The sequence below is a fragment of the Staurois parvus genome, unplaced genomic scaffold (genome assembly GCF_062004578.1).
Source record: "Staurois parvus isolate SC_StPar_1 unplaced genomic scaffold, SC_StPar_1.0 ptg001008l, whole genome shotgun sequence".
NCBI lineage: Eukaryota > Metazoa > Chordata > Amphibia > Anura > Ranidae > Staurois > Staurois parvus.
Window position 1 is genome coordinate 712,437 of NW_028318804.1, and position 21,401 is coordinate 733,837.

The following is a 21,401-nucleotide window of genomic DNA, read 5'->3' on the forward strand; positions in this document are numbered from 1 at the left end:
CATGATGTAAGAATAACATTTCTTCCCTTTTTCTCCTCCTCCCCTGATCAACAAGCAATTAAGATTTTTCAATTAAATCATTTTGTTTTCAAGAAAAACCTCTTCTGAGAACCAGTAATATCATCACTGGGTCGGTCTGCTGGTCTTTGCTCCGCGTTTGATGGAACTGGCTAGCAGGCTCCTGTGAACGTCATAGCATTCGGCTTCAGGTCATTTTTCAAGAGTATTATATGAAAGAACACACCCTCTATATCCCTTTAGACAGGCATGCTCCTACATACGGCCCCACCTGGGTGCAGTGGACTTTAGCTGTGCATTCCGCTCATCAGTTGCTTGAGCAAGTATGTTTAAAGGGATGCTGGAGATGAGATTTTTTTCAAACAATGCTTGGGAACAAAATGATTGAGGGCAAAGAAAGCTAATAGCTGTTAGAGGGGAACAAAAACAGCACAAATCAGGAGCAGAGTGTACCTGAAGATGACTGAACTCATTCAGGCAGGCAATGAAGGCTGGCTCAAGATAGCTGCTGAATGTTCATGTTTATGAGGTGGAGATGGAAACCTATATATGCAGTATATCTCGGTAACACACATACATTTCCACATTTTATCACTTTAACCACTTACCCTCCTGAGGATTTACCCCCCTTTCATGACCAGGTCATTTTTTGTGTTACGGCGCTGCGTTACTTTAACTGACAATTCCGCGGTCATGCAACGCTGCACCCAAATGAAATTTACGTCCTGTTTTTCCTACAAATTGAGCTTTCTTTTGGTGGTATTTGATCACCTGTGTGGTTTTATTTTTTGAACTAGAAGCAAAAAAGACTGGCAATTTTAAGAAAACACAATATTTTGGACTTTTTACTATTAAACATGTCCAGTAAAAATCAAATTGTGTCATAAATTTCGGCCAAAATGTATTCTGCGACATGTCTTTGCTAAAAAAAAAAAATACCAATATGTGTAAATCAATTGGTTTACGTGAAAGTTATAGCGTTTACAAATGGCGGTGTAAATAATGGGATTTTTTTTCTTTCTACTGGTAATGATGGCGATCAGCGACTTTTAGCGGGACTGCAGCGGACATTCTGACAGTGGAGGGGAACTAACTTGGTGTCACTGACACCCCCAGTGACACCAATACAGTGATCAGCGCTAAAAAAAAAAAAAAAGCATTGACACTGTACTAATGACACTGGGCAGGAAAGGGTTAATGTGAGGGGTGATCAAAGGCTTAACTATGTGCTGGGAGTGTTTTACTAGGGGGCGGGGGGTGTGTTCTTCACTGTAAGCACACTGATCAGGATGGCTGTACTGTGCACAGCCATCCTGACCAGTGTGCTCGAACTGACAGGGAGGAAGATTGTTTGTAAACAAAACAGTCACCCCCACGTCGGAGATGCTCGGTAATCACTGGGCGCCGGCAGGTAATTACCGACCAGGACCCCCCGGTGATTGACATCCGCGGTAGCAAATGGCGGCACGGGTAGGCTGCGCGCGCCCCCTACCAGGAAATGCAGAATGACGTACATATACACGTGATCCTGCGTACAGGTGCCGCCCTGTAGCAGTTTATCTGCTATAGGGTGGTCCTAAAGCGGTTAAAGACCCTGCACTTAGCTCCTAATTTCTGCTTGTGGAATGACAACTCACGCCTTATTGTGGAATGAAACTGCAAGACTGTCTCATCCGTGCCCAGTTGTATGTGAATAAATTACTGAATCCTTCCCATTCTTCTCATCTCTGCAGCATAGAGACCAATTTCTCTATAGTGCAAAACAGGAACTGGGAGGACTCCTGAGATAACACAGGAAGTGTGTACAGGACAGCTCTGAATCTGAGAAGATCGACAGGTATATTTTTTTGCACCTACTGAACAGATTTAAAAAAAAAACAAAAAAAAAACACATATACATAGATACACATCATGGTTTACCAGGGTTATGGCTGCAGCAGTATGTCTCCCCCCAAATTTCCCCCCCTTTCCCCACGCTTTTCAGTGAACCCAGATCTCTTCATGAAGAAGGCCTGTCATGCTTTATTGCTATCACAAAGGATGTTTACATTTCTTGTGATAGCAATAAAAGTGCTAAGAAATTAAAGGGACAGTGTTAAACAAGAAAAAAAAAGTAATAAAATAAAAAATGTGAACCTTCTGCGCTCATGCACAGTGGAGAAGGCATACATAGGTCACGCCCACATATGTAAACTGTGTTCGCACCACACATGAGGTATCCTCTGTAACTCTAAAATGGTAACCTGTATACATTTTTAAACCGTTGACTATGGAGATTTTTTTTTTAAGTACCGTAGTTTGGCGCCATTCCATGAGCGTGCACAATTTTAAAGCATAAAGACAAATCTATTTCCTCGGCATAACATAATTTTTCATATTTTACAAAAAAAATAAATTGGTTATATATTGTGTTTTTTGCATTAAAGTTCAATAAGGTTTATTTTTTTCAAAGAAAACTGCATTTGAAAAACTTCTGTGCAAATACTGCGTGACATAAAACAATGACTGACATTTTATTCTTTAGGGCCTCTGCTTAAAAAAAAAAAAAAAAAAAAAAAAAAATGTATATAATTTTCGCAGCGCATAGCAATCAGGACACACACGCGCGCGCACGTGTGTGTGTATGCGTGAATAAATATATATATGAAAATTGGATTGCTGCACATAAAAAAACTTATTGTTGAAAAATCACCATACAAAAAAAAGAGTGATCCCAAAAAAAGATCACTCTTTTGTATGGTGATTTTTCAATAATAAAAGTTTTTTTATGTACAGCAATCCAATTTTCCAATAGCCTGATTGCTATGCATTGTGAAAGATCACCGTTGTGCACTCCACCTATATCACTGATTTTATATATATATATATATATATATATATATAAAAAGTGTGTCAGAATAGGTCTGGTCCTTAAGTGGTTAAACAAAACTCTTTCATGGAATAAGTAAGAAAAGGAAGCAAATAATAACGGTTAATTGTTCGGATTTACATATACTTTAATTCCAGTCAGCTCAACCCACGGTTTCATTTGAATTTCATACATCACCCATCCAAGACCCACTTACAGGGAAAGATCACATACCGGTTGGTACATCGGCTGTTGTCCAGGGTGGAAAGGTTGCTGAGAAGGCATGTTGGTCATTGCTGGGTCTTGTCCAGGAAGTGAAGAAATGAGGTTCTAAAAACAAATGCATAGAAATGTATGTCACAGAAATGGTTTCTTTTTTTTTTCTCTAATGAAGACCAAGAAGTGATTGCTCAGGTCTCGGTCTTAGAAGCAGCAGGGGACAGAGGCGGCAATCGCCTAGGTGAGTATGACTTTTTTTTTTTTTTTTTTTTTTTTAACTCCCAAACTTCTCTATTAACCGCATGCCGCCCAGCCACTGTACATATACGGCGGCAGGGCGGCACTCACAGGCAAAACCACATTTTAAAACGTATGTTTTGTAAACAAATAGGGGGCACGCTGCCGCCCTATTTGTCCTGTGGATCACCGCCGCAGATGTCAGTTGCCGGGTCACAGCCGCTCATTAGCGGCTATGTCCCGGCGATCGGTGGTAAACGGTGACAGAGAGCACAGCTGCAGTAGCTGTGCTGTCTGTCACTTCCCTGTCAGCTCGAGGATGAGCTGATCGAGAAAGAACAGTTTCACTTTCTCGGTCAGCCTTGTCCCGCCCAGTACACAACCCCGCCCCCTAGTAAAACACTCCCCTCACACAGATAACCCTTCCCTGCTAAATAAAGTTAACCCCTTCCTCCCCATTGCCATTAGTACAGTGTCAGTTTTTTTTTTTTGCACTGATCACTGTATTAGTGTTTTTGGGGATGTCAGTGACCCCAAGTCAGTACCCCCCAATGTCAGAATGTCCGCCGCAGTCCCGCCATAAGTCGCTGGTCACTGCCATAAGTCCCTGATCGCTGCCATAATTCGCTGATTGCAGCCATTATTAGTATAAAAAAAACCCTAAAAATCCCAGTATCTTTCCCGCCATTTGTAAACGCTATAACTTTCACGTAAACCAATTAATTTACACGTATTGGGATTTTTTTTTAGCAAAGACATGTCGCAGAATGCATTTTGGCAGAAATTTATGACTAAATTTGATTTTTGCATTTTTTTTTACTGGACATGTTTTATAGCAAAAAGTCCAAAATATTGTTTGTTTTTCCTCAAAATTGTCAGCCTTTTTTTTTTATAGCGCAAAAAATAAAAACTGCACAGGCGATCAAATACCACCGAAAGAAATCTCAATTTGTGGGGGAAAAAAGGATGTAAATTTCATTTATGTACCATATTGCATGACCGCGCAATTGTCCATAAAACTAGCGCAGCGCTGTATAGCAGAAAAATGGCGTAAATTGCAGTATCTATACCATAGTTTGTAGACGCTATAACTTCCACACAAAGCAATCAATATACTCTTATTGGGATTTTTTTTACCAAAAACATTTAGCAGAATACATTTTGGCCTAAATTTATAACCAACTTTGAGTTTACTATATATTTTTTATAGCTGACAATAAAAAATATTGTTTTTCTTCAAAATTTTTGGCGTTTTTTTGTTTATAGCGTGAAAAATAAAAAGCGCACAGGTGATCAAATTACACCGAAAGAAAGCTCTATTTGTGTGAAAAAAAGGACTCAAATTTTGTTTGGGTGCAGCATTACATGACCGCGCAATTATCAGTTGAATTAGTGCAGCGCCAAGTAGCAAAAAGAGGCGTGGTCATTAAGGGGGGTAAATCCTCAGGAGCTCAAGTGGTTAAGCTGTCTGTACATGAGGCAAATTAACCTTCCATTGCATTTTTATTCAAGGTTACAAAGAATTGAAGACATAACATATGTACAGTATAAAGCGGTTTCCTTCGACCATATGAAATTACCTGATCATAACACAGTGGAAAATCTTTCATTAACCCCTTGCCCTCCAGAGGATTTACCCCCCCTTCCTAACCAGGCCATTTTTTGCGATACGGCGCTGCGTTACTTTAAGCTCTTGACGCCGCCCGCATGAAAATGTGCGGCCTCCCGGCGTCTGGGCCTTGCTGCCGAGTGGCTGCACATTTGCATGCAGAAAGGTCCCGATCTCCTCTTGCTATGTCCTTTTTTCCCCACAAATTGAGCTTTCTTTTGGTGGTATTTGATCGCCTGTGCGTTTATTTTTTGCGCTATAGGAAAAAAAAAAAAAAATTTTGGAAAAAAAAGCAAAGACAATATTTGACTTTTTGCTATTAAACATGTCCAGAAAAAAAATAATAAAAAATCAAATATTGTCATACATTTACACCAAAATGTATTCTGCTACATGTCTTTGCTAAAAAAAATAATAAAAAAAAAAAAAAAATCACAATATGTAAATTAATTAGTTTACGTGAAAGTTATAGCATTTACAAATAGGAGTATATATACTGGGATTTTTAATTTTTTTTATTAGTAATGGTGACAACAGTGACATAGCGGGACTGCAGCAGGCATTCTGACATTGGGGGGGAACTGACTCAATGTCACTGACATCCCCAGTGACACCAATACAGTGATCAGTGCTAAAAAAACAGAAAACTGTACTAATGGCACAGGAAAAGGTTGACATGAGGGTGACCAAAGGGTTAACTGTGTGCTAGCAGTATTTTACTAGGGGGCTGTGTCAGTGTGCTTCACTGTAATCACGCTGCTTTGGATGTCTGTGCTAAACAAAACAGCTCTCCCCATCGGAGATCCTCGGAAACCAACGGGCGCCGGCGAGTAATCACCGGCTGGGACCCAGTGATTGATAGCTGCGGTCGTGAATGGTGTTGCAAATGCCAGCGCGGGTAGGGCGCACGCCTCCTACCCAGAAATGCTAAATCACGTATATATACGTGATTTTGCGCACTGTGCCGCCCTGTAGCAGTATTTCTGCTATAGGGCGGCCGGGAAGCGGTTAAGGTAGGATTGTAATAAAATCCTATTTACAATGCATGCAAAAGATTTTTCCTTTTCAATTTTGTTAAAGTAGGGAAGAGTTACATCCAACGCCTATATTTTATTATTGCCTGTGTCCTTGCTGGGGAGAGTCCATCTTTCTTTGTCCTGGTGATTCTTGTCATAGCGATAGAGAGTGAAGGCAAATGCAAACATTTTGAGTTGTCATGAGATCCAGAGTTGGAGGGATTTTGTTCAATTTGGAGACACTTCCTCTCATTTGCTGTTCTGCCTTTAGGACAGGCCAAAAACATGATATGGGTTAAATTCGTTGTAAAGCCTGAAGGTTTTTTACCTTCATGCATTCTATGCATGAAGGTAAAAAACCTTCAGTATGCAGCACTGACCCCCCCCCCTTCCCCCCGTATCCCACCCTAATACACAATTCAGCAAAGTGCACGAGAGCAACTGCTGTCCCGGCTCTCTGCCTCCTCACTGGCTCAGACACAGCAGGGGGAGAAATTGGCTCCCTCTGCTGTCAATCAGGATGGAGTGGGGGCCAAGCCCCGCTCTATGAGTCTTATGAACAAGCAGAGCGTGGCTCAGAAGCAAGCACACATGAGTTCCCCCATTGCAAGCAGCTTGCTATGAGGAAACTCAACAGGGGGGAGGAGCAAGGAGCACAAGCAGGGGAATCAAGGAGGATTGGGGCTGTTCTGATCAAAACCCTTGCACAGAGGTGGTAAGTATAACATCAATTTAACCCTTTCCTGTTCTAGTCAAAACGAAAAAAATGTTTTCTCTTTACATACACAGTTATGAATAGACCAATAGACATGCATTTACATAAAGCACCTTTTGACAGAGTTGTATCACAGTAAATGTAAGACAGGTAAAGTGTTACTAAACCCACAACAGTACAATCAGTCTGTAGATGCAGTAAAGCATGCCTGTTATACTCACTGTAGAACCTAAGGGGTTAATCCTCTGCATTGTGAAAAAGGCTGTTTGATCCTGACTTCTCTGATCCCCCCCTTCTTCCAGTGTTCCCTCTTATCTCCTTGGTGTGTATTGCTAGAGTGTTTTTTTTTTTCTTTTCTTGGGAGAGTGCATGTGTTCAGCATAGGGCCAATCAACACAGTCCAAACAGAGGTCAGGGAATCTGCATCCTCCTAGAGCAGAAAAAACTCCTTCCACAAGCTTTAACCAATGCTTGGCTGGACACTGATAGAAATCACTAGACTGCTCTAACTGCTGATGGGAAAAGGTATTTAGCAGTTTATATTTACTAAAATAATTGCACTTCCATGTTTTGTGTACAGTGGGAGACCAGATATAGTGAATGCAGGGTCCGGGGAGACCAGATATAGTGAATGCAGGGTCCTGGGAGACCAGATATAGTGAATGCAGGGTCCTGGGAGACCAGATATAGTGAATGCAGGGTCCGGGGGGAGAGACCAGATATAGTGAATGCAGGGTCCGGGGAGACCGGATATAGTGAATGCAGGGTCCGGGGAGACCAGATATAGTGAATGCAGGGTCCGGGGAGACCGGATATAGTGACTGCAGGGTCCGGGGAAACCAGATATAGTGAATGCAGGGTCCGGGGAGACCGGATATAGTGAATGCAGGGTCTGGGGGGGGGGGGTTGGGGGAGACCGGATATAGTGAATGCAAGGTCCGGGGAGACCGGATATAGTGAATGCAAGGTCCGGGGAGACCGGATATAGTGAATGCAGGGTCCTGGGAGACCGGACATAGTGAATGCAGGGTCCTGGGAGACCGGATATAGTGAATGCAGGGTCCTGGGAGACCAGATATAGTGAATGCAGGGTCCGGGGGGGAGACCGGATATAGTGAATGCAGGGTCCGGGGAAACCAGATATAGTGAATGCAGGGTCCGGGGAGACCGGATATAGTGAATGCAGGGTCTGGGGGGGGGGGGTTGGGGGAGACCGGATATAGTGAATGCAAGGTCCGGGGAGACCGGATATAGTGAATGCAAGGTCCGGGGAGACCGGATATAGTGAATGCAGGGTCCTGGGAGACCGGACATAGTGAATGCAGGGTCCTGGGAGACCGGATATAGTGAATGCAGGGTCCGGGGAGACCAGATATAGTGAATGCAGGGTCCAGGGAGACCAGATATAGTGAATGCAGGGTCCAGGGAGACCAGATATAGTGAATGCAGGGTCCTGGGAGACCAGATATAGTGAATGCAGGGTCCTGGGAGACCAGATATAGTGAATGCAGGGTCCGGGGGGGAGACCGGATATAGTGAATGCAGGGTCCGGGGGGGAGACCGGATATAGTGAATGCAGGGTCCTGGGAGACCAGATATAGTGAATGCAGGGTCCTGGGAGACCAGATATAGTGAATGCAGGGTCCGGGGAGACCAGATATAGTGAATGCAGGGTCCGGGGAGACCAGATATAGTGAATGCAGGGTCCGGGGGAGACCGGATATAGTGAATGCAGGGTCCTGGGTTTAGTAACACTTTAAAAATCATTGCTTTCATTTCTTTGCGTGGTATTCCCTGGATTAATAAGGAGCTCCGGCAACCTTGGCAGAGCAAACAGGCAGAGAAGCTAAAAACAAAAATTCACTTTTACCTGTTCACTTTAATTGAACTAACCTGCATGTTATATGGCTGATAGCCCATGGGGACAGGCTGTGCACCCATGTAATTCATCCCGCTAGCAGGAGGATTCTGGGACATGGATGACAGGCTCTGGGAGGCCACATTCTTAAAAAGAAAAAGACAAAACACACACAACTTAAAACAGAACTATGGGCAAAATAAGACATTACATGTCTAGAACTAGCATTAATACAGCAGTTTTTGTTCCGGAGTTACCTCTATATCTGTTTATTACCTGTAGATCCTGCCAGTAGATTTTTTTTTTCCTTTTCCTTTATCGGATGACATTCTGCAGTGAAATTGCACAGCAGAGTTGTCACCCTGCACACAGCATAGTCCTAGATGGACATCTAGTACTATATGGACGTAAGCAAGGCACAAATTAAAGCCCAACTCCATCCAAAAATGGGCAAAGTGGAATTGTCTACTTAAAGCCCGACTCCAGCCAATAAAGTGGGAACAGTTAAAATTTCTGTCAGGTTTTTATTGCTTTCTGTGACCCTGTTGCTGTGCTCTTCTTTCGCTTTCTGTACCATAAAAAAAAAAGGGATGTCATCACCAGTTTAGGATAGCACAGTCAGCAATAAAAACATGGTCCTCAGTTCTAACATTTCTCTACTCTACAATCCTAATCCCAGCTGAAGAGATTTACCACCATTTCCTGTCCTGATAGAGGAAAAATCTCCCTAACAGGGACAAAAACCTGAAAGAAATTAACCTTTCCATGCACTATCCAAAATAAAATATCTTTTGGCTTGAGCCGGCATAAAAAAAAGAATTTCTATTCAACATCATCAGCTTGCAGTTTCAACATGTAAACTGCCTATCAAGCTGTAACAGAGCTTACCTGGTAGGGTTGTGTTGGCGTGGGCTGGTAGGACGTGTACGCAGGATTGGTAGTTGGCACTGGCTGCCCTTGCTGCGCTGCAGGAGCGGCTCCTGCTGGGTACATGTAGGCATTAACCATGCCAGGGTCTGTAACAAGACAATGTTGAGACCATTACAATAACAGCCTGCTTTATTAACACTGAGGCAGAGCCTGAAACATGTCACTGACCTGCACCAGGCATGGAGGTATAAGGCGCAGAGCCAGGCTGTCCTGGTTGATTCATGTACACCCCATGCATGGGAGAGCCCTCCACTGAGCCAGAAGGACTGAAGGTGCCTGGATAAGCATTGGGGCCGGAGGGTGGGTACATGACACCACCTGATGATGGCAAAGACTGCATCTATGAAAAAAAAAAAAAAATGAATAACAGGAACTTGAGTGTTAAAAAAAAGTATTCAGTACAGCTCTTCAAAACATGCACATTTTCTTAAATGTAAGTACAGAAAAAATACAAAAAAAAAGAAAAACTTATTGATGCAACAGAAATACAGTGCACTCATAACTTCACGTTTGGTATGTCAATACAAAGCTTTTGCTACTCCCAAACCCTGTCTGCTGGACTACAAAACTCCATCTATCCACCACCCTTCTTCTATGTCCCTCCCCAAACATACATTCATTCCTTTTCCTCCTTTTACCAGAAAAATAATCCCGCCGCCTTAACTACCAAGAGTTTGCACATGCACTCAGTATATTGAAAGGGCTCCTGGCAAATGTAATTCTGGGGCTGTGCCTATGCCAGTAGGTACTGGGAGTCCCAGCAGCTGCCCCGCAAGAAAATCTTTAAAAGAGAAGTGTAGAAATTAAAAATAATAAATGTAAATTTATTTTTTTAATTACTTATTTCAGGTACTTATATAGCGCTGTCAATTTACACAGCACTTTACATATATATCGTACATTCACATCAGTCCCTAACCCTCAAGGGGCGTACAATCTAAGGTCCCTAACTCACATTCATACATACACATACTAGGGCCAATTTAGACAGGAGCCAATTAACCAGCATGTCTTTGGAGTGTGGGAGGAAACCGGAGGACCCGGAGGAAACCCACGCAGTCACAGGGAGAACATGCAAACTCCAGGCAGGTGGTGCCGTGGTTGGGATTCGAACCGACGACCCTAGGCAGGCAGAAGTGCTAACTGTTTAGCCACTGTGCTGCCCACAGGTAGGTAAATACGCTCAGTTCTTGGGTCCGCTCTGAGCACAGATCAGTGACTGTAAATCATCTTTCTCTGCTCTGCCCCTCCAGCGCTCACTGGAGCACAGGGCTGGGGTGGGGATGGGAGCAGCTGGCTCAGTTTTGTCAGTGGTGCACTGAAAGGCTGAGCCAGCTGCTGGCCAAGAATCTGCGTGGATCCCGACTTTATTGGTCTTGATCCTCTGTGAGTCTGGAGTGGCTCTGTGATGTCACCCGACAGCGGGCTGATTCTGTGTCACAGGAGTGGAAAAGCAAGGGCACTTCTGTGACCCATATTCAGGGGCGTATTTACCACAAGGCAAACAAGGCATTTGCCTAGGGCGGCATTTTTTAGGAACATATGCAGCATGGGGACCAGGTGGGAACCGAGAGAGGCTGCGAGCTGTTTAATGGTGTGTGCAGAGCGTCTCTCTCTCTGTCGCCGGGGAGGGGGGGGGGGTGTTACTGGAAGGCTCTCTCAGGTGGGGGGGGGATAGGGCAGGGATGTTGTGGATTCAGTTTCTCTCCGTGGGGGGTTTGTGGTGTTGCTCTCTCTCTGCTGGGGAGGGAGGGGGACGTCCAATTTTTGTGTTGCCTAGGGGAGCACAAAACCTAAGTACACCACTGCCCATAGGAGAAGGGGTCAATCGAGATTAGGCTATACTTCTCTTTTAGGCGAACTTCACATAGATGCAGTGCTATTAACCTGCTGGTTTCAGTGCAATTTCAAGGGGTAGTTGTTCTGCGACTCAGGGGCAATTCTGATGCGACTTGGCAGCGTTCTCAGTCAGTATCTCTCTCTCTCTCTATTCTGACATGGTTCAGGGATGGGAGATAAAAAAAAAAACAAAAAAAGACTTGCAGAAAACGTAGTGGAATTGTGTGATCTTAGGACAGAGAAATGATTTCCATTCAATTCTACGTAGCTACAAATCACCCTGCACTAAACTCAACTGCATGTAAACGACAATGTGTACATGGACACATAGGAAAACATTAGGGAGAGTTCAGGGGCTGCTGGAAAATCCGCAGAAAAGCTCCTGAACATCAGTTTATCAGCTGCAGTGTACATGGAGCCTAAGAGCTCTGGAAACAACGGGAACACACCTGTGCATAAGGCAGGGAGAAAGCTGGCATCTGGGCTCTCATCTGGATGGTCTGCTTCTGCTGCTCCAGTCGCATCTGCCTTTCCTTCTCCTGTTCCTGCAGGCGCTGGATGGCAAGCTGGCGCTGCATCTCCAAATATTCCTACAATAACAGGTATAACATGTAAGTCTTGCTCCATACAACCAGGGTGGATAAAAATCAATGATTTTCTTTAAAAAAAAAAAAAAAATCTGATTTTTTTTAATTCAATCGGATTTTTTTAAATAAAATGCTTTTTGAGGAAAATATATTACCATCCAAAGGTTATTCCATCATGAAATAAAGATTAGTTTTTTTAATTATGTAGAATAAGGCTGTATATGTTTCATTTTTTTGGTAAATAAATTCCATGAATCCATTCACAATGTCATGCTCTTCCAGAGGTTTTTGTAAGATTATTGGGCAGTTTCTCTGCCTACAAGATATTATCACAGATGATTGGTTTACTTTTGCAGTTCTCAAAACTGAATCTGACTCAGCGGAGATCACATGCCTCTTCTTCACAGCAAAAATGTTATAACATGAACAGAGTTAAGAAAAAGACCTTCATCCTAACTTCTACAAACCTATGAATACAGAATCAACCCCTTCAGTGCTAAGTTTCAAGAAGTTCAGTGAATAGAATAGAAACAATATTTTTCTGATTGTTTGGAGTGGAATAGATCTGCACAAGAAGAAAGTGAAACTAAGTGTGAGGAGGAAGGGGCTGACAGTCTACGTTTCTTCAAATATATATATTTTGTTTAACCAAATTAGTTACCAAACATGGATGTTTAAGCAAATCACATATGCTGGAATGTTATTGTTTCAGTTGAATAAATCTATTTAAATTGTTATTATTAAGGTAATGATTATTTTTCTCCTTCCTAAGTACAACAGAAAAGTTGTCCAAATATGAATGATTAACCTATTAAACTGGGGATAAAAAAACTAATATGAAAAGTTGTTATTCTAAAAATCTTCATCTACTTGCATATTAAAGTAATACCAGCAAGAATTAGTCTTTATGTAGAAAACTAGGATTTAAATCAAGCTTTACTGACTAGTGATTTTTAAATCGTGATTTAAATCAGTTTGATTTAAATCAAATCCACCCTGCATACAACACATATAGAAACCCAGCGGCCATTGCGTCTTACCTGTTTCTTTTGCCTCATTATCTCCAGCTTCTGTGCCAACTGTATCTGCCGTTGCCTCTCAGCCTCCTCTGCAGCTCGTCGCAGCTTTTCTCTGTGCTCCTCGCGTAGTGCATTCAGAGCCCCACGGGCATCTCTGATCTGGGCCAGCTTGTCCTGAAGACCTTCATAATACACTGTGGAAAAACATGTTACGATGTTAGTGTAGCTCTTACACTTTATTTTGCTAGACAAACAGGCTGATATTGTCGACTCCAAGACATCTGTTGGTACATATGGGTGTAAATCCTAAATATCTAAAGTCAAATACCAAGCATACAGCCATGGCCAAAAGGTTTTCAGAATGACACAAATATTAATTTTCACAAAGTCTGCCGCTTCAGTGTTTTTAGATCTTTTTGTCAGATGTTATGAAATGCTTGTAATTATATTTAGTAACTGTCAGAGGCTTTTAATGACAATTACATTAAGTTTATGCAAAGAGTCAGTATTTGCAGTATTGACCTCTCTCTTTCAAGACCTCTGCAATTCGCCCTGGCATGCTGTCAATCAACTTCTGGTCCACAACCAGACTGATGGCAGCCCATTCTTGCATAATCAATGTGTGGAGTTTGTCAGAATTTGTGGGTTTTTTTTTTTTGTTCACCCGCCTCGAGGATTGACCACAAGTTCTCAATGGCATTAAAGTCTGGGTAGTTTCCTGGCCATGCACCCAAATGTTCGATGTTTTGTTCCCCAAGCCACTTAGTCATCACTTTTGCCTTATGGCAAGGTGCTCCATCATGCTGGAAAAGGCATTGTTCCTCACCAAACTGTTCTTGGATGGATGGGAGAAGTTGCTCTTGGAGGATGTTTTTGGACCATTCTTTATTCATGGTTGTTCTTATGCAAAATTGTGAGTGAGGCCACTCCCTTGGCTGGGAAGCAACTTCACACATGAATGGTCTCAGGATGGCATGACCCTGGTGGTAGCACTCACCTTTTCTTCTCCGGACAAGGTTTTTTTTCCCAGATGCCCCAATCAGAAAGGGGATTCATCAGAGAAAATGACTTTACCCCAGTCCTCAGCAGTGCAATCCCTGTACCTTTTGCAGTATATCAGTCTGCCCCTGATGTTTTTCCTGGAGAGAAGCGGCTTCTTTGCTGCCCTTCTTGACACCAGTCCATCATCCAAAAGTCTTCTCCTCACGGTGCATGCAGATGCACTCACACCTGCCTGCTGCCATTCCTGAGCAAGCTCTACACTAGTGGTGCCCCGATCCCACAGCTGAATCAACTTGAGGAGATGGTCCTGGCACTTGCTGGACTTTCTTGGGCGCCCTGAAGCCTTAACAATTAAACCTTTCTTCTTGAACTCCTTGATGATCCGATAAATGGTTGATTTAGGTGCAATCTTAGTAGCAGCAATATCCTTGCCTGTGAATCCATTTTTGTTCAAAGCAATGATGACTGCACATGTTTCCTTGACAGGGTAAATTAATATTTGTGTCATTTTCATAACTTTTGGCCAGAGCTGTATGTCATGAAATCTAAAGACACATCTAACATGGAGTATACAGGAATGTAATAGAAAATTTCTCCATACCGAATGACATAGCAAACTTACTGATACCCTGCTCAGTGGTATTCACACCCAAATCAAAGTGTTTTACTTTCATCAGTCAACTACACTACCCTACAATACCTAACACCATATAAGTAGATGTTCAAAAACTAAACTCTACAATCCAGGTACATCTGCAAGTCAGGCACATCACCTACTACATGTTCACTCTTTCAAAGCAAACAATGTCATCAGTGTTCAGTGCAGGGCAAATATATTATAATTCTGTCAGTAACAGCCTGTGCTGCATGTAAACACTGTCAAGTAGAATTACTGGGTCTGCTGTGCCAACACAAATTCTAAAAAGGTCATCATAGCCACCAGCAAACAGGACCAGAAGCACAAACAGAACCCAATGCAGGGGTGTCAAACTCCATTTCATCGTGGGCCGTATCAGCACTATGGTTGCCCTCAAAGGGCCGGTTGTATCTGTAAGACCAAATGTCCAGAGCATCCCACCCCCCCCCCCCCCCTTACATCAGATGTCAAGAATCCCACACCATCCCTAAAATCACCATGCACCCCCTTTGGGGGCAGAGCTGGAAAGCAGAAAGTGCAGGGTCTGGAGGAGGACCAGTGGAGGAGTGGAGTCAGTTACCAGAGCCTGCTGAATGCTGGAGACCAGGGGAGGCAAAGATGAGGGGGTGCTGCAGCTACACTGAGAGGTGCAGGATTTGGCAGAGGAGTTCTATTCTCCGCTCTGCTGCCGACTGTTGAGAAGGTGGGGGTGGAGAAAAGGTGGTACCTGCAGGAGAGGTGCAAGGGCCACACTGGATGGCTTGGAGGGCCAGATTTGGCCCGCGGACCTTGTGTTTGACACCTGTGACCTAATGGATAACTAGACAGCTGCCAGAGGACAGTAACAGACATGCAACCCGCAAGAATGAACCCCATGGCCACCAGAAGGAAGCAGAGCAGCCAACTGTCCTAAGACTAAGACAGCAGACTAGGGACCTCAGTACGCATGGTATTTCTACCAAGAGAAGGCGGCTTGGAGTCAAAAGCCTAGCTGAGATCTCCAGATCTGGATGATGATGAGAGTCAAAACAGCACTAAGAAGAGCTTTTGTCAGCGAACCTCTGGTTTGGTGACCCTGCAGTGATAAATATAAAAATGTGATTCTTGTGAGCTACTATGGTGTATTTTATACTTCCTAAGGTGAATAAATAAAAATTATAAAAAAATCAATAAATAACCATTAAAGGTTGTGTGCTTAATTAAACAAGCTGGTTTTGACCTCACTTAACGGTTTAGTCATAGTAATCAGGTGAGCGCACACTGGTGAAGGAGCACATGAGGAAAAATTACTGTGTGGACTTTTGTTTTTACACAATTTGTTATATAATTTTTATAATTTAGTATTTTTCACGGATTGTGTTGTAGAAATAAGCATGGATTTGCAGTAGAATTACATACCTAAACTGGACTCACATATGCTACTTAAAAAATTATATTTTTTTATATATATTTCTTTGAATTATATATGGTTTATATATTTTTGGAGCATATCACATTTAATTTAATCGTATATTAGTGGAGCGCAACATGTTTTTGTATTTTGAGCCTGCAGTGATACTGCCATGAGCCAGGGTGAAATACTTCTGAGCCAGGTTAGAAGTTGCTGAAACTCAGAATGATAGAAATCTGCTTAAGGTTGGAGGCTATCCTTCTGCTTTTTTTAATTTCTATTATCCCCAGAGACAGGGACTTATACCCTGGAGATCTGCTCTGTATCCCATAGTCCACTTATTGCAAAAATTTAATAAATTCAACAAAATTAATGAAATAAAAAATGTAGCACAGGGCAGCACAGTGGCTAAATGGTTAGCACTTCCGCCTGGCAGTACTAGGGTCGTTGGTTTGAATCCCAACCACGGCACCACCTGCCTGCAGTTTGCATGTTCTCCCTGTGCCTGCATGGGTTTCCTCTGGGTCCTCCAGTTTCTTCCCACACTCCAAAGACATGCTGGTAGGTGAATTGTATCCTGTCTAAATTGTCCCTAGTATGTGTATGTATGAATGTGAGTCAGGGACCTTGGACTGTACGCCCCTTGAGGGATAGGGACTGATCTGAATGTACTATATATATATATATATATATATATATATATATATATATATATATATGTAAAGCGCTGTGCAAACTGAAGGCGCTATATACGTACCTGTAATAAATAATGTACATTTATTACATTTTTAAATTCAAGTCTGCAGAGTACTGCATTCGTGCATCACAGGTGCAATGCACCAGCCCCAGATCGTATGGAAGTATAGATCATCTTTGTGGGGCTGGAAAAAGTAAAAAAAAAAAAAGACATCAAGTGTAATAATGTCACTGCAACTGTGTGTCACAATCTGAGTCCCTCTGCTGTGGTGCAAAGGGACGCAAATGCCTGTGGATGTTAAGACTTTCCTATGAACAGATGTCTGCAGGGACAAGCACCCTGTGAATCAATTAAGTGGGGGAGCAGCTTGAGGGTGGGGGATTGGAGAATGCAACTATATTTCATGTTACAATGTAAATATGGATGTAACAGGAAACAGGGTCTCAAAAGGTGTAGTATGCCTTTCAGAGGGAGAGAAAAAAAAAGAAAAGAGCAAAACCACAATATAGTCATGTAACGTAATCCCATCACATCTCACCCAGACTCCTATGCAGCATCACCAAGCTATATAATGAATCAAACTCACAATCACATAGCAAAGCGTATACAACATTGTCCCTGAAACCTACAGCGTCTCTCATCCAGCTGGTTGAGCAGCTCCAGAAGTTGCGGGTGCATGTTGTTAATAGACTGGAAGAGGGACAACACAGCCGAGTCATTGGTAATGCTCCTGCCACGCATATGGTTGCTTTTCATGCGATTCACAAAAGTGGTGACAGCGTTCTGCAGCGCCTTCAAGAACTGCTCATGATTCTCCTCAGACTCGCCATTCTGGTACTGCTGCTGGAGGAATGGGAGATAGTTCAGTCCAGAACCAATAAAGCAATTGAATAATGGTTTACAATATTAAAACTTACAGTTAGCTTACACCTAACCAGCATTAAAAGTACGGCTCCTGTGTTAGCCAGCGCAGCTTTAGGGAAGAGAGAGCACTCCGACAATAGATAGTAAAGCCTTGAATAGTAACATCGCCCAATCACATCAATGGTCCATCCATTGCCGGAGCTTCCTTCTCTCCTCTGAAGCTGCACTGGCTGACATAGGGGAGCTGGCTTAAATGGCTAGACCAAAGTGACCTGAAAATAGGCAAGTATAAAAGATCTTTCTTAAAAAGTTTGGGTTCTGAACAAATGTTTTTAAATTTGTGGCACACATGGAAAAATCTTCATTTTTGGCAATAAATTTACTTAAAGTGTTACTAAACCCAAGACCCTGCATTCAATTTATCCGGTCTCCCCAGGCGCTGCATTCACTATATCTGGTCTCCCAGGACCCTGCACTCACTATATCTGGTTTCCCCAGGACCTTGCATTCACTCTATCCGGTCTCCCCAGGACCTTGCATTCACTCTATCCGGTCTCCCCAGGACCTTGCATTCACTCTATCCGGTCTCCCCAGGACCTTGCATTCACTCTATCCGGTCTCCAAGGACCCTGCATTCACTCTATCCGGTCTCCAAGGACCCTGCATTCACTATCTGGTCTCCCCGGACCCTGCATTCACTATATCTGGTCTCCAAGGACCCTGCATTCACTCTATCCGGTCTCCCTGGACCCTGCATTTACTATATCTGGTCTCCCACAGAACATGGAAATGCAATGATTTTAGTAAATATAAACTGCTAAATACTTTTTCTCATCAGCAGTACACAGCAGTCTTGTGACTTCTATCAGTGTCCAGCCGAGCACTTGTTAAAGCTTGTAGGAGTTTTCATTCCCCTAGGACTGTCCTATGAGGCTGCATGACCCCTGACCCTCTGATTGGCTGTGATTTTCTTTTATTTATTTTTCTTGATTGCTATGACAAAGGGTTAATAAACGTCCATATGATAGCATTGGGCAGGTGACAAGTACTCTTTATGGCGACATTGGGGGTCTAATAGAAAACCAATGTCCTCCTTGCCTTTCACACCATCTAACCAAGCACAGATCAATGGGGTTAGGCATGTCCTCTGGCTGTACTGGCAAGGAAATGGTGGATCTGAAACCAGAAGTGACGAAATGATCATCGCTTCCGGCTTCATTGTTTATATGGAAGATTGAGGTATCGCTCACATAGCTCTGTCTTCTAAAGCTAGTGGTTGTGTTCCCGGGCTCCCGGTATGAGCAGGAGAGCCCAGGAACCATGGGTGAGAGTGGGGGGCACCGTGCTCCCAGCTCTGAGAAAGTGACCAGCGGCTATGGAGCCACCTCATCACTTTCAAGCTGGGAGCCAGCTAAAGAGAAACCACCATCAGCTTGTGATTAATAGTTCAATCTTTGGACATGCATAGTATGACCCAAGAGCTAAACTAGTTAAACAGGTTAGTTAGCATAGGTGTTAGGAGGGGGGAAGGGACAGTTTTAAAACTACTCAGGTGTAAGCTGGATTTCCACTTGAAGTGTAACATTCTATAACATTCAGGGAATGTGTTCAGTTGCCAATAAACAAGTCAAGTTCCTGAAAGGCTAATGAGCTCAGCTAAAAACAAACAGGATTCTTACCTCCATAACACTGACCATGCTCACTGGTGGCACCTCAGCCACCTGCACCACAGGCTCACTTGTTGGTACTGGAGCGGACGGGGTGGGGCTCTTCCGCACCTCCTCCTGTTTCTTCTCCCAGTAATTGCGGTTTAGATAGCGGGCAAGCTACACAGAAAGACAGATGAGACTGATCATAGCGGAAAGCACAAAAAGAAATAAATAATAATAAGTCTCATAGTAATGCTATAATTTATTACCTCTGGGTCGATTTCTTCAGCAAGCGGAGCAGAAGAATTCTAAAAGTTGTGGAAAAAAAAATATAAGATGTAATACCCTTTAATGATTAAATCAGGGAATCTGCTAGTAATAGTCATGAGAATACTCACCACAGAGGAATAGAGAGTACTGGCTGGAGGGGCAGAGGATGTAACAGGGGTTGGGTCTGCCTTTGGATACATGCCATATGTGTTCTTTTGTCTCTGCAAGTGAAGACCAGAACCACCTGCATTAGGGGAGGGCCCCTAGATCACAAAACGCACGGTATGATATCCATTTACAATAACAGTAGAAGAATATGTTCCAAGCTGTTGAGTGAAAGGAAGGCAACTTACCATTCTTTCTTTTTCTTCAGCTTCAGACTGTGACAAAGCGATAGCCAGCTGCAGTTCCTCCTCCTCCTGCAGAGCAGTTTCATCCCTCTTGGGCGGCATCTAAATACAGAACATTCAGAGATATAAAAAGCAGGACTGACAAAAAAAAAATACCCATTGCACACTGATATGTTTGTGTCAAGCTGTTGTTGTATTGTCAGCTTTAACCTGTATGTCTAAGTGTAGCTATAATTGTATTCCAAGCATGTATGGGGTAAATTAGACAAAAAGCTTTAAAGTGGTTGTAAACCTCAGACATGAAATATGAACAAAGCATATTCCTCTATAGTGTGTACGTGTCTCAATTCAGAGCACTAATGCCGGTTACACACATTCATATTTTATTAATTCAACCCAACGGGCTCAACAACAAACTAAGAGATGTTAGTACAGCTATCTCTCCCGTCGTGCCTTTGTGTTCTGACAGAGGGACCCCTTTATATCATAGTGTTTTTTATCATTTGTAAATGTAGTGTATTTATTGTTTTCATTACACGATGGCGCTGTCCGTAGGTGCTTTTTATACAGTACATTATTTATGAGATCCATTTGTTTGTGATGTTAAATAATTTTATTCTTTTTTTTTAAATGTACTATTTATTTGCTATTCGTGTTTTCAGTTGTTTATTCCGTGGGACGGTTTAAATTACCTCTATACCTGGTTTAATCGGAGTCCTCTAGACCTGTGGTCCTGCTCTGGTATTTGGAGCGCAGCTAATGGTTTGTTACCAGTTTGACCTAAGCCGATAGATTCTACTTCCTGTTTGTTGGTGATGTTTCCGGTATTTGGAGCGCAATTGAGGTTGGGCTGGGTGGACTCCCGTTCCTACTTATTAGGTGCGATGTCACATATTGACCATGCCCCTGGCGTCCTTTGTGTGACGAAACACGTAGGGTGGAGCTATGACGCGTGACATCACCGCGCGCCGCGGTCATCTTGTTGGTTAGAAACACCATTCAAACCTGCTGATTTTTATCCCTGCTATTGTAAGTGCATTAGTTAACCCCTTGATGCTGACATAACACAAATATGTAGCCTCACAGAACTGGGCTTTTTTCCATGGGACCGCATATTTGCATACCTGTCTTTCTGCTGGGGGCGCGCTCCCAGCACAAAGACCGTGATGTCACTGAGAGCACCGGGTCCCGTTCTAATAATCGGGACCCCTGATTCCGGTTCATATAATTGCTGTGATAGCCTCTGATTGGCTATCACAGTCATCAGTCACTGTACAGCATGCCTCTTGTTTTTTTTTTTTTCTCTCTCTCTACGAGTGGAGGAGAGAGATACATTGTATCGCTCGAACTCCTGGCATAGAGGGGGAAAAAAATGTTTGTTAAAAAAAGATAAAGAAATATAAAAAAATAAAGAAAAAATACCTAGATCAAGGTATGATCTAGTTCAGTGCCAGGGTAAGTGTTTGGGTCAAGGTCAGGGTCAAAAGTCAAGGTCAGGATTTAAAAAAAAAATTGGTGTGTTTTAGGTAAAAAAAAAAAAGGACAAAAACAAAATGCGCACTATTGTTTCTGGGCTGTACTACGGGTACAAACAACAAATAACATACACATATATGGTATCGCTGCGATCGTCAAGAGCTGGAGAAT

At 42.9% G+C, this 21,401-nt stretch overlaps 1 protein-coding gene across 5 annotated transcripts in view; it reads right to left on the reverse strand.

Moving 5' to 3' along the window:
- HGS (hepatocyte growth factor-regulated tyrosine kinase substrate) overlaps window positions 1-21,401 on the reverse strand; it is a 41,183-nt gene that overhangs the window by 4,177 nt on the left and 15,605 nt on the right. The window contains exons 10-20 of one of the 5 annotated variants that reach the window (XM_089657522.1): window positions 19,758-19,856; window positions 19,533-19,625; window positions 19,404-19,442; window positions 19,165-19,311; window positions 17,251-17,461; window positions 12,917-13,089; window positions 11,739-11,879; window positions 9,619-9,790; window positions 9,409-9,536; window positions 8,556-8,666; window positions 3,101-3,196 (exon numbers count right to left, since the gene is read on the reverse strand). In XM_089657522.1, the coding sequence (XP_089513648.1) occupies window positions 3,101-3,196; window positions 8,556-8,666; window positions 9,409-9,536; window positions 9,619-9,790; window positions 11,739-11,879; window positions 12,917-13,089; window positions 17,251-17,461; window positions 19,165-19,311; window positions 19,404-19,442; window positions 19,533-19,625; window positions 19,758-19,856 (1,410 nt within the window). Of the gene's footprint in view, window positions 1-3,083; window positions 3,197-8,555; window positions 8,667-9,408; window positions 9,537-9,618; window positions 9,791-11,738; window positions 11,880-12,916; window positions 13,090-17,250; window positions 17,465-19,164; window positions 19,312-19,403; window positions 19,443-19,532; window positions 19,668-19,757; window positions 19,857-21,401 lie in introns of all 5 variants that reach the window. The other 4 variants (XM_089657521.1, XM_089657520.1, XM_089657519.1 and 1 more) reach the window with 4 other exon arrangements.